General features: G+C 45.6%; 1 protein-coding gene across 1 annotated transcript in view; it reads left to right on the plus strand.

Annotated features, from left to right (window-relative positions):
* The window catches only part of LOC132397631 (uncharacterized), an 82813-nt gene extending 69461 nt beyond the window's left edge, over positions 1 to 13352 (plus strand). Inside the window, exon 2 of the mRNA XM_059976405.1 lies at positions 13306 to 13352. Coding sequence (XP_059832388.1) covers positions 13306 to 13352 — 47 coding nt within the window. The remainder of the gene's footprint in view (positions 1 to 13305) is intronic.
* Positions 13353 to 13640: the final 288 nt, after the last annotated feature.

Raw genomic sequence — 13640 nt, forward strand, 5'->3', positions numbered from 1 at the left:
CACTTGAATTTAAACTCTGCTTCAGTTAGCAGATTTTTTTTTAAAATATATTTTTAAATTCAATTTTTAAGAGAATTACATACAATAGAATAATAGAGTAATGAAAATTAAAATTAGCCCTCCCCCCTCCCCTTAACCCTTCCCCCCTTAACATCCCTGTCTAAAAAAAAGAAAAAAGGAAAAAAAAAGAAAGAAAGAAAGAAAGAAAGAAAGAAAGAAGGATTGCCTGGATATCGGAGGGTCCCCACATGCTCCATGGAGTTCAAAATAACTTTAGTATATATCTTTATTTTTTCCCCAAATAACTAATAATTTTATCTTCAAAGGACCTATATATTCAATCCTATCTTTTGTAGATAGGGGTGCCAAATTTTCAAAAATATCATATCCATTTCTTAAATTATGTAATTTTTTCAAGTGGAATGCAGCTATATATTTCATTATTCCAATGGTCCATAGTTAAGTATGAATCTGATTTCTAAGTAACTGCAATAGGTTTTTTGGCTACTGCCAATGTAATTTTTATAATTTTTTTTCATATTTATTCAATTTAGGTTTTGGTATTATCCCTTCAACATCGCCTAATAAAAATAATGTTGGGCTATGTGGAAGTTCTATTCCAATAATTTGTTCCAGTAAAAGTCTTAGATTTATCCAAAAAGGTTGAATTTTAAAACAAGACTGTAAAAAATAGATTTATTGCATCTTTTTTTGATGAAGAAAAACTGGCATGGATTACAATAGAGTTAGATAAGATAGGACAAAATATTCCAGATTTTGTATATAAATAGGAATCCAAATGGATACGGGAAAAGAAAGAATCTCTTATATTAAAACATTTGATCGATTTATGGAATAAGGTAAATGTGGATGATGAGATAAAGAAATCTTTATTAGCAAAGAGAACCCTAATTCAAAATAGACTTATTCCTTTTACAATGGATAATCAACTTTTATATAACTGGTTTCAAAAAGGGATCAGATATATAGGTGACTGTTTTGAAGGAGGTATATTGATGTCATTTGATCAATTAAAGAATAAATATAAAATATCAAACTGTAGCGGTGTGCTACACACAGCGCTAAAATTATGACACGGAGTCAGTAACTGCAGTTGAAGGAAAAAACTTTATTCGAAAACTTCAGCCTCATTTTTAAGCCTCCCTCAACCGGCCCCCCATGGCGCAGAGGCTCCAAAGCTCTGTGCTCGCAAACCCCCGTAGGCTATCTAATTGTGAGTCGGTTCGGATGCGCCAGGAAATGGGTCGCCACATAACACCCCCCCCCCCCCAGAACCGGCGATACACCCCCCATTGTCCACAGTCTGGGCCAGAACCTGCTTGGGAGGTCGGCCTCTGCGCCGAGGCGCCGGAAACTCGGCCGGTTGCGCTAGGTCCACATGGGCCGGTTTGAGGCGGTCCACCTTGAAAACCTCCTCTTTCCCCCCAACGTCCAGCACGAACGTGGACCCGTTGTTCCGGAGCACCATAAACGGCCCCTCGTATGGCCGCTGCAGCGGTGGCCGATGCCCACCCCTTCGTACAAACACAAATTTACAGTTCTGTAGGTCTTTGGGTACGCAGGTCGGGTGCCGCCCGTGCTGTGAAGTGGGTATGGGGGCCAGGTTACCGAGCTTCTCGCGTAGTCTGCCCAGGACTGCTGCGGGTTCTTCCTCTTGCCCCCTTGGGGCTGGTAGGAACTCCCCGGGGACGACCAGGGGCGCGCCGTATACCAACTCGGCCGACGAGGCGTGCAGGTCGTCCTTGGGCGCTGTGCGGATGCCGAGCAGGACCCAGGGAAGCTCGTCCGCCCAGTTGGCTCCTCGCAGGCGGGCCATGAGGGCCGACTTCAGGTGACGGTGGAAACACTCCACTAGCCCGTTCGACTGTGGGTGGTAGGCAGTTGTGTGGTGCAGCTGAGTCCCCAAAAGGCTGGCCATAGCTGACCACAGGCTGGAGGTGAACTGGGCGCCTCTGTCGGAGGTAATGTGGGCTGGTACACCAAAGCGAGATATCCAGGTGGCGATCAGGGCTCGGGCGCAAGATTTGGAGGTGGTGTCGGTGAGCGGGACCGCCTCTGGCCATCTCGTGAACCGGTCCACGATAGTCAGGAGGTGCCGTGCTCCGCGTGACACTGGCAGGGGGCCCAGGATATCCACATGAATGTGGTCGAAACACCAGTGGGCGGGATGGAACTGCTGCGGTGGGGCTTTGTTGTGCCGCTGCACCTTGGCCGTCTGGCAGTGCATGCACGTTTTGGCCCATTCACTGACCTGTTTGTGGAGTCCGTGCCAAACGAACCTGCTGGAAACCATCTGGACAGTTGTCCGGATGGAGGGATGCGCCAAGTTATGAATGGAGTCGAAAACGCGGCGCCGCCATGCTGTCGGGACGACTGGACGGGGCTGGCCGGTGGCGACGTCACAGAGTGGGGTCCTCTCACCTGGGCCTACGGGGAGGTCCTGGAGCTGCAAACCGGAGACTGCGGTTCTGTAACTCGGAATCTCCTCATCCGCCTGCTGCGCCTCTGCCAGTGCCTCAAAGTCTACCCCTTGGGAAAGGGCATGAACGGTAGGGCGAGAGAGCGCATCCGCCACGACATTGTCCTTACCCGAGACGTGCCGGACATCCGTCGTGCATTCAGAGATGTAGGACAGGTGGCGTTGCTGGCGGGACGACCAGGGGTCGGACGCTTTCGTAAATGCAAAGGTAAGCGGTTTGTGGTCTGTGAACGCGGTGAAGGGCCGACCTTCTAGGAAGTACCTGAAATGCCGGATTGCCAGGTAGAGCGCCAACAGTTCCCGGTCGAAAGCACTGTACTTGAGCTCGGGTGGTCACAGGTGTTTGCTGAAAAACGCCAGGGGTTGCCAGCGACCTGCGATGAGTTGCTCCAGCACCCCACCGACTGCCGTGTTTGATGCGTCCACTGTGAGGGCGGTAGGGGCGTCCATTCTGGGATGTACTAGCATTGCGGCGTCCGCCAAAGCTTCCTTCATTTGAACGAAAGCGGCGGCGGACTCCTCGTCCCAGTTAATGTCCTTGCTCGGACTCGACATCAGGGCAAACAGGGGGTGCATGATCCGGGCAGCTGAAGGGAGGAAGCGGCGGTAGAAATTGACCATACCTACGAATTCCTGAAGGCCTTTGATCGTGGTGGGTCAGGGAAAGAGGCGGACCACATCTACCTTAGCGGGCAGAGGGGTTGCCCCGTCTTTAGTAATCCTGTGGCCCAGGAAGTCAATGGTATCGAGTCCGAACTGGCATTTGGCGGGGTTGATTGTAAGACCGTACTCACTCAGTCGGGCGCAGAGTTGACGGAGGTGGGACAGATGTTCCTGACGACTGCCGCTGGCTATGAGGATGTCATCCAAATAGATGAACGCGAAGTCCAGGTCCCGTCCCACCGCGTCCATTAACCGCTGGAACGTCTGTGCGGCATTCTTCAGGCCGAACGGCATGCGGAGGAACTCAAAAAGGCTGAAAGGGATGATGAGAGCCGTTTTGGGGACGTCGTCAGGATGCATCGGGATTTGATGGTACCCTCGGACGAGGTCTACCTTGGAGAAGATCCGTGCGCCGTGCAGGTTTGCTGCAAAGTCCTGAATGTGCGGCACAGGGTAGCGGTCCGGTGTGGTAGCCTCGTTCAGCCTGCGGTAGTCGCCGCACGGTCTCCAGCCCCCTGTCGCTTTGGGCACCATGTGCAGGGGGGAGGCCCATGGGCTGTCGGACCGCCGGATGATCCCCAATTCCTCCATCCTCTGGAACTCCTCCTTCGCCAGTCGGAGCTTGTCCGGGGGAAGCCGCCGAGCGCGGGCGTGGAGGGGTGGTCCCTGGGTCGGGATGTGGTGCTGTACGCTGTGCCTGGGCATGGCCGCTGTGAACTGCGGTGCCAGAACCGATGGGAACTCCGCCAGGACCCTGGTGAAGTCGTTGTCGGACAGCGTGATGGAGCCGAGGTGAGGGGCTGGCAACTGGGCTGCACCCAGGGAGAACGTCTGAAAGGTCTCGGCGTGTACCAGTCTCTTCCTGGGCAGGTCGACCAGTAGGCTGTGAGCCCGCAAAAAATCCGCTCCCAGAAGCGGTTGGGCTACGGCGGCCAGTGTGAAGTCCCACGTGAACTGGCTGGAGCCGAACTGTAGCTGCACCTGATGGGTGCCATAGGTCCTTACTGTGCTGCCATTCATGGCCCTCGGGGGGGACCCGGTGCCCTGCTGCGGGTGTCGTAACTCGTCGGAGGTAAAACGCTGATCTCAGCCCCAGTATCGACCAAAAACTGGCGTCCCGACCTTCTATCCCACACATACAGGAGGCTATCCCGATGGCCAGCCGCCGTAGCCATCAGCGGCGGCTGGCCCTGGCGTTTCCCGGGAACTTGCAGGGCGGGCAACAACGGCGGGCTTCTGCGCCCCACCGCTGGTGGTAGAAGCACCAGTGTTCATTGGGCCAGGGGTTGACGGGCTCTGCGGCCGGGCCTGGACTGGTTTGCTGCCGGGAGCGTGGCTGGGAGATCTGTGCGATGGACGCCCCGCTCACCTTTTTGGCGTTCTACAGCAAGTCCGCCCGGGCTGCCACTTTCCGGGGGTCACTGAAATCCACGTCGGATAGCAGCAGGCGTATGTCCTCGGGCAGCTGCTCCAGGAATGCCTGCTCAAACATGAGGCATGTGTGTCCGTCAGCCAGAGACAACATCTCATTCATTAAAGCCGATGGAGGTCTGTCGCCCAAGCCATCCAGGTGCAGTAAACGGGCAGCCCGCTCGCGCCGTGAGAGTCCGAAAGTCCTGAGGAGCAGGGCTTTGAATTCCGTGTACTTGCCGTCTGCCGGGGGCGACTGTACGAACTCCGCGACCTGGGCCGCTGTGTCCTGGTCGAGGGAGCTCACCACGTAGTAGTAGCGGGTGTCTTCTGAGGTGATCTGGCGAACGTGGAATTGGGCTTCGGCTTGCTGGAACCATAGGTCCGGGCGCTGTGTCCAGAAACCCGGCAGTTTCAACGAAACCGCATGAACAGAGGCGGCGTCAGTCATTTCTGGTCCAAAAATCATTTGGACCGTCGGGGTCACCAATTGTAGCGGTGTGCTACACGCAGCGCTAAAATTACGACATGGAGTCGGTAACTGCAGTCGAAGGAAAAAACTTTATTCGAAAACTTCAGCCTCACTTTTAAGCCTCCCTCAACCGGCCCCCCATGGTGCAGAGGCTCCAAAGCTCTGTGCTCGCAAACCCCCATGGGCTATCTAATTGTGAGTCGGTTCGGATGCGCCAGGAAATGGGTCGCCACAAAACAATCTTTTCTGTTATTTTCAATTAAAGGCCTACTTAAGAGATAAACTGGGTCAAACAATGTTAATGCCAAAACCTAATGAGATAGAAACTTTAATTCAAAAAGGAAAAATTTAAAAAAATTACGTCTTGCATGTATAATTTGATTCAAAAACAGAGAATTGAACCAGGAATTCATACCGCAAGACAAAAATGGGAAACTGATTTGAATATTAAAATTGATGAAAAAAATTGGTCAAGACTATGTCTTGATAGTATGACAAATACAATAAATGTCTGACTTAGATTAGTACAATACAATTTTTTACATCAGTTATATATTGCACCACAAAAAATAAATAGGTTCAACCCAAATTTATCTGACTAATGTTTCCGATGTAATCAAGAAGTCGGTACTTTTTTACATTCTACTTGGTCTTGTTTTAAAGTTAGGAGACATTTTTGAATGTTTTCTTTGAAGATTCCACAAGCTAAATGATCTCTTGATGTATCATTAAGCCCATTACCAAACTGACAATGCTCAGATAATCTTTTCAATTTAGCTACATACACTGAAATAGTCTTACCTTCTTTTTGATTACACTTTCGAACCCTAAAGCACTCTGAAATCAACAATAGCTTTAGTTCTCAATGTTCCTGCATCACTCTTACAAAAGCAGTGCAGGTAACTTCTGATGGTTTGGTTGGAGCAATCAAGCTTCAAAGCAAACTGTCAGCCTTTAACCCCAAGGCAAAATTGGCATCTGCTTCTCATTGGTTATTTCAGTTGCTTTAAAATAGCTCTGTACATATCAGCCAATTATCCATTGCATAATCAAACTCATCAATCTTTCCAATATACAACAATTTCTGACTTTTTTTCAATGATTATTATCACCCAGTACTCACTCTTTATGAAGATTGTATTCTTCCATTTTATGACTTGAAAAAAACTGAATCACTTCTTCCCTTCTGTAGACCATCTCTCCACATGCTGGGCCGTGCTAAGCTGTCTTTTTTATTTCAAATTTCTCGCTCCGCTTTAGCAGGTCGACAGACACCTTGGGTTCATTTTAAAATACCTCATTGTCAATGATGTGTTTTGTAACTTCAAAGCATTAAATTAATGGAAGGAATCACGGGAAATACAGGTGTAACTCTGTCTTTTACTTTAAGCGAGGTGCGGACACATGTGGCTTCCGTCGGTCGTGGTCGACCATGGGTGCTGCGCCTCTGGTAGTCACCGGGAGTGGCTTCTCCAGGGTGCAAGCCGGGGCAGAGTTAATATGGAGATCCGTCTGTTGCCCATGCAGTGCGACCCCCCTCTCCATGCTGATGACAGATCCAAAGGAACGATGGAAGTCAATACGGTTTGGTGACAGCAGCATCGCAGGAGTTGCCGTGCCGGTGCTGGGGACAGCAGTCAGCCGCCTTCGGGACTCCGACTCCGGATTTTTCCTGGGGGTTTGCTCCCAAAACCTTTCCCGTGAAGGCAGAGGAAGTTTGAAATCAGAGTTTTCCCTCTCCTAGATGAGCTACCATCCATGGTTAATGAGCCCCATGTGCCCAGAGCAACTGGCCCACCTTTGCCCCTTCTGTCGGTGAGAACAGTTCCGCCGGGCATAAGAACTATGCCACACGTGAAGGCCAGGAGTTGGACTTGGTTGTCAGAGGCTGCTTGAGACACACGCCATGAAGAGCATTTGTTTAGCAGTGGGAGCTCGTCCCCACTACCACCCTTCAGCTTTGACTACCTTTGGAGCCACATACTGTATGTCACAGGCAATTAACGTATTGTTACATATAACCTGAAATTACTTATTTAAACAGACAATAATACTTAATCAACATATTTATATATATATATGTGTGTGCAAGATTACTTAAAGATTCCACGTACCACTCAGCCACAGATACATCAGAAGGCTGGGTCAAACGGATGGACCAGCGACACATTCCCAAGAACATGCTGCATGGCAAGCTGAGGAAGACCTTGCCTCCATTACAGGGATGTCTGAAAATGTGACATGGCACTGACAGGCATCGACCTCAACACATGGGAGGAATCATTTGAAGACCAGACAGCATGGAGGGCCAAAGTCAAAAGTGATGTACAACATGCTGAGAAAGCAGGGACCAACATGTTCATCAACAAGACAGCCAGAAGAAAAAGCCAGAGCTTCATCACCCAGAGCACGTTCCTCCTTCACCTGCAGCCGCTCTGAAAGAGACTGTCACTCTAGAAGGTGCAAATCGTCTACAACCCCAAAAAGCAACAGAAAAAATGTCACACGATTGTCTCTCGAGACATATGGATTGCCACAAAAATGCAAATTCTCTTAAGTCAGTAAAATGACTCAAATATTACTGAAATATTAAATACACAACACATCCTATCAGTTCTTATAAAAATAGGAGAACTGAGTAGCCTAGCATCTTGCTTGCAACCAAAGGGAGGGAAAGTGGAGGGAGAAAAAGAGAGAGGAAGAAGAATCTACAAATGTTGGGAGTTATGAAAGCCCAGTGGAGATGGGCTCTGATCTCACAAAGTCTGCAAATGTGACAATCATAAAAGAATTTTTATAATTTATGCCTAGAGAAGAAACTGCAATGAAGCTAAACAAGATGACCCTGTTTTCACCATTAGTTTCGTCCAAGGCATAAATATTTTCATTTATTTGACTATATAGGTCTGAACAGAAATGTTCAGACAGGGAAATGTTCCATATTAAGTCTATAGGATGAAATATGATGAAAAACATATTTATTTTGCCTCACAAAGGACCAAGAGAGGTTGAGGTTTGGATCAATATTGCCATGATGAGATAGAGTAACACTTGAAGATTTCATGAGTCTTGGGACTAATTATAGTAGAAGTTGCTGAGTGGCAAAGGTATAGACTTCGGTCAGCTTTACCTTTTAATTCAGAATTCTACTGAATTTAATGGATCACAAAATCAGATGGGTGTAAAAGAGTCTTCCCAGATAAATCTATTCATTTCCCATTTAGGTTAATTCATTGTTAACTACTATTACCAGTTGGAGAGTATGTGAAACTTGTAATGTTGTTTCATTCCTAAAAATAATTTTAGCTTAACAGCAAGCCAATAAATATGAAGTATTGATAGACTATGATTACAGTTGGAAAGGCAAGGGGAATTTCTAACTTGAAGAAACATACTGGGGATGTAGAATGAGCAAAAGCAAAATAAGTGACAATACAATCTGGACCTGTGAACCTATTGAATGCCATGTGACCATCATAAATGGCAATAGCATACCTTTGTCTTGGAGCAAAAACACTTCATTGGTTAATGTCCAGTTAAAAAAAAACACTTGCTAACACAACTCAAGCCTTTTCATAGCCACAAATAAGACCCGCGGAGCTAGCCATCTTGTATCAATACAGAAGAGTGTTCAAATGTTTTTTTCTAGGACCAGGATGCCTTGGGGGAAAATATCAGCAGTATCACAATCCTTAGAGGAAACCAGTGATTTATCCATCTAGAAAACAACCAGTTGTAATAAAATGTCAGGTCAAGAATTTGAATGACTGACTTAATTAACTAACAATGAGAGCTTTCGTAATCAATTGGTTTTAAGTCTGGTGTTCATTAACATGACTATCAAAAATAAAGTCTGTACCAAAATGGCTATGACATGTCTATTATTAGGTAATAATTGCCAGTCTTGTGTTTCAGAATTCTGGTGCAGAGTATGTTCCCGTGCTACTATTCCATTTGACAGCCACAGAAGATTGTGTATGCCCTTAGGATTATTAATTTTATATTCACATCTTGTCAAACCACTTCTGAGGATTTTGCAGGGAGAGTTTTGTTGATGTCACTGTATTCACATATTCAGTGTGATTGTCCCATTTCTTTACTCTGGAGTTATTCAATCCTCCTTAAGTTTCTCTCTACCAAGAGCAATTGCAATGGTCCAGGAACCATGATGTTGACAAAATACAGGGATAGACAATAGACAACAGGTGCAGAAGTAGACCATTTGGCCCTTCGAGCCTGCACCACCATTTTGAGATCATGGCTGATCAACTACTATCAATACCCGGTTCCTGCCTTGTCCCCATATCCCTTGATTCCCCTATCCATAAGATACCAATCTAGCTCCTTCTTGAAAGCATCCAGAGAATTGGCCTCCACTACCTTCCTAGGCAGTGCATTCCAGACCCCCACAACTCTCTGGGAGAAGAAGTTTTTCCTTAACTCTGTCCTAAATGACCTACCCCTTATTCTCAAACCATGCCCTCTGGTACTGGACTCTCCCAGCATCTGGAACATATTTCCTGTCTCTATCTTGTCCAATCCCTTAATACTCTTATATGTTTCAATCATATCCCCTCTCAATCTCCTTCATTCCAGCATGTACAAGCCCAGTCTCTCTAACCTCTCTGCGTAAGACAGTCCAGACATCTCAGGAATTAATCTCGTGAATCTACGCTGCACTTCCTCTGCAGCCAGGATGTCCTTCCTTAACCCTGGAGACCAAAACCGTACACAATACTCCAGGTGTGGTCTCACCAGGGCTCTGTACAAATGCAAGAGGATTTCCTTGCTCTTGTACTCAATTCCCTTTGTAATAAAGGCCAACATTCCATTAGCATTCTTCACTGCCTGCTGCACTTGCTCATTCACCTTCAGTGACTGATGAACAAGGACTCCAAGATCTCTTTGTATTTCTCCCTTACCTAACTGTACACCGTTCAGATAATAATCTACCTCCCTGTTCTTACTCCCAAAGCGGATAACCTCACACTTATTCACATTAAACGTCATCTGCCAAGTATCTGCCCACTCACCCAGCCTATCCAAGTCACCCTGAATTCTCCTAACATCCTCATCACATGTCACACTGCCACCCTGTTTAGTATCATCAGCAAATTTGCTGATATTATTCTCAATGCCGTCATCTAAACTGTTGACGTAAATTGTAAACAGCTGTGGTCCAAATACAGAACCCTGTGGAACCCCACTAGTCCGAGAAACGTCCATTCACCGCTACCCTTTGCTTTCTATATGCCAACCAGTTTTCTATCCATGTCAATGTCTTCCCCCCGATGCCCTGAGCTTTGATTTTACCCACCAATCTCCTATGTGGGACCTTATCAAATGCCTTCTGAAAATCGAAGTACATTACATCCACTGGATCTCCCTTGTCTAACTTCCTGGTTACATCCTCGAAAAACTTCAATAGATTAGTCAAGCATGATTTACCCTTGGTAAATCCATGCTGGCTCGGCCCAATCTTATCACTGCTATCTAGATATGCCACTATTTCATCCTTAATAATGGACTCTAGCATTTTCCTCACCACCGATGTCAGGCTGACAGGTCGATAGTTCTCTGTTTTCTCCCTCCCTCCTTTCTTAAAAAGTGGGATAACGTTAGCCATTCTCCAATCCTCAGGAACTGATCAAGGATCTAAAGAACGTTGGAAAATGATTACCAATGCATCCGCAATTTCCAGGGCCACCTCCTTTAGTACCTTAGGATGCAGAGCATCTGGACCTGGGGATTTGTCAGCCTTCAGTCCCATCGGTCTACTCATCACCATTTCCTTCCTAATGTCAATCTGTTTCATTTCCTCTGCTACCCTATGTCCTTGGCCCATCCATACATCTGGGAGATTGCTTGTGTCTTCCTAAGTGAAAACAGATCTAAAGTACTCATTAAATTCTTCTGCCATTTCTCTGTTTCCCATAACAATTTCACCCAATTCATTCTTCAAGGGCCCAACATTGTTCTTAACTATCTTCTTTCTCTTCACATACCTAAAAAAGCTTTTGCTATCTTCCTTTATATTCCTGGCTAGCTTGCATTCGTACCTCATTTTTTCTACCCGTATTGCCTTTTTAGTTAAGTTCTGTTGTTCCTTAAAAACTTCCCAATCATCTGTCCTTCCACTCACCTTAGCTCTGTCATACTTCCTTTTTTTTTAATGCTATGCAATCTCTGACTTCCTTTGTCAACCACTGTGGCCCCTTTCCCCCCTTTGAATCCTTCCTTCTCTGGAGATTGAACTGACTTTGCACCTTGTGCATTATTCCCAAGAATACCTGCCATTTGCTGTTCCACTGTCTTTTCTGCTAGGATATCCGTCCAGCTAACATTGGCCAGCTCCTCCCTAATGGCTCCATAGTTTCCCCTGTTCAACTGCAACACTGACACCTCCAAGCTGCCCTTATCCTTCTCAAATTGCAGATAAAAGCTTATCATATTATGATCACTACCTCCTAATGGCTCCTTTACTGCGATCGCTTATCAAATCCTGTTCATTACATAACACTAAATCCAGAATAGTCTTGTCCCTGGTCGGCTCTCGTACAAGCTGTTCCAAGAATGCATCCCGTAGGCACTCTACAAACTCCCTATCCTGGGGTCCAGCACCAACCTGATTCTCCCAGTTCACCTGCATGTTGAAATCCCCCATAACTACTGCGACATTACCTTTGCCACATGCCAATGTTAACTCCCTATTCAACTTGCACCCAATATCCATGCAACTGTTTGGTGGCCTGTAGACAACACCCATTTGGGTCCTTTTGCCCTTACTGTTCCTCAGTTCTATCCACACAGACTATTTCTCCTGACCCTATGTCCCCCTTGCAAAAGACTGAATCTCATTCCTCACCAACAGGGCCACCCCACCCCCTCTGCCCACATTTCTGTCCCTACGATAGCACATATTTAGAAGTACGTAAAAAGATTGTTTTCCGTCAAGGTATTTATTGTTAGTGCTTTTGAATTAGTGGTTGAAAATGTTTCTTTTCTGAGGAAGATCAGCAGATTAGACTTTTCTTTAAAGTAGCAATGGGAGATACATTGTGAGAGCCAAGCAAGAGCTAAACCACATTGCAGTGCCTGTAAAGAAGTTTCTACATCTACACTTCTGCGGTTTGTCATTCTGATCATGAAATTTGATCAAGTTATTCATTTTTATTCATTTGTAGGATGTAAGAGTCAGTGGTAAGGTTAGAATTCATTGTCTATCACTAATTGTCCTTGGGAAGGTGTTGTAAGCCATTTTCACAATATTCTGCAGACAGTATGTTTGATAGTAGTCAGTGCTGTTAAACGAAGGAGTTCCAATGATAAAGAATCATGACATATCTTTCAAAGTCAGGATGGCCAAAGAATTTGGAGGGACTGGGATTCCCAAGTACCTATTGCTCATGCTATTTTATGTGTTAGAGATTGCATGTTCACAAGAAGCCCTAGCAAGAACTGGGTGCAGGACAAACTATCTGCATTTCACCAAGATGGTGCTTGACCTTTTGTTACTTTCCTGCAGTATGTTCATATCCTTTGAGCTCTAACATCCAGAAATCTATTGAACTTTGTATCGAATGAACTTTATGACTGGGCCTCTACAGCCTTTTGAAATACTACAATTCACCATTATCTGAGTGAAGCAAGTAATCCTGATCTTAGTCGTGAATGGCTTGTAACTCTGGTTCTGGATCCCCTGCATCCACACCAGCAAATCCTGTAAGAGTTCGTGGAATCTCTCCTTAGCTACAATCCAACATATTCAAAGCCAAAGTCAAGTTTATTGTCATATGCACATGTATATGTTCGGTATGCACAGTTGTAGTGAAATACTTTCTTGCAGCAGTATCAAAGGCACATGGCATCATTTAGCTCCTGTGTTGTCCTGTTCTGTGTTCTATAAACAGCATTCATAAGAAAAACATAAAATAAACAAATTTAATGATATTTACAAAAATAAAACAAAAGCAAAAAAAAATTCATTTTAAGCTGCAGTTAGTATTTACTGGTTGGTTCAAGAACTGAATAAATAAAGGGAAGAAGGCGTTCTTAAATCTGGTGGTGTGGGACTTCAGGCTCCTATCCAATGGTTGGCAATGTTGTTAAAATTAACTGGCCTCACACAGGCTGCAGTCCAGAGGGCCACATATTAACATAGTTAATGTGGTTTCTCGTGTGTTTTAAGTACTAAAAGGATTCTCTCCACCTCCTCTGTACTTGATAACTAGTTTTATTCATTGTTAATTGTATCTTGCAGATTGGATCATGGAATTTTACTATGCCCAGCTCATCGTGTCTAAATAGTCTTGCTGAGAGCAATGTATTTTGACTCACTGCCTCTTAATCCCATGCCTTTCCCTTACAAACTAGGTTATAACTACAATCTATAAACTAAATTTGTGATGAAGAATACTGACTGTGGAACACTGTATAATCAATGGCTGCAGCTCTTTCATTGCCATCTTGGGCATGCTCAGAACTATACATATTCCTAAAGAATGTGCACATTGCTCCTAAAAGGGATGTTACTAATATAGCTCAACGATAATATAATGCGATATCACAGCAACGTCATTTGCCTACAGGTAAAAA

The sequence above is a fragment of the Hypanus sabinus genome, chromosome 8 (assembly GCF_030144855.1).
Source record: "Hypanus sabinus isolate sHypSab1 chromosome 8, sHypSab1.hap1, whole genome shotgun sequence".
Lineage (NCBI taxonomy): Eukaryota > Metazoa > Chordata > Chondrichthyes > Myliobatiformes > Dasyatidae > Hypanus > Hypanus sabinus.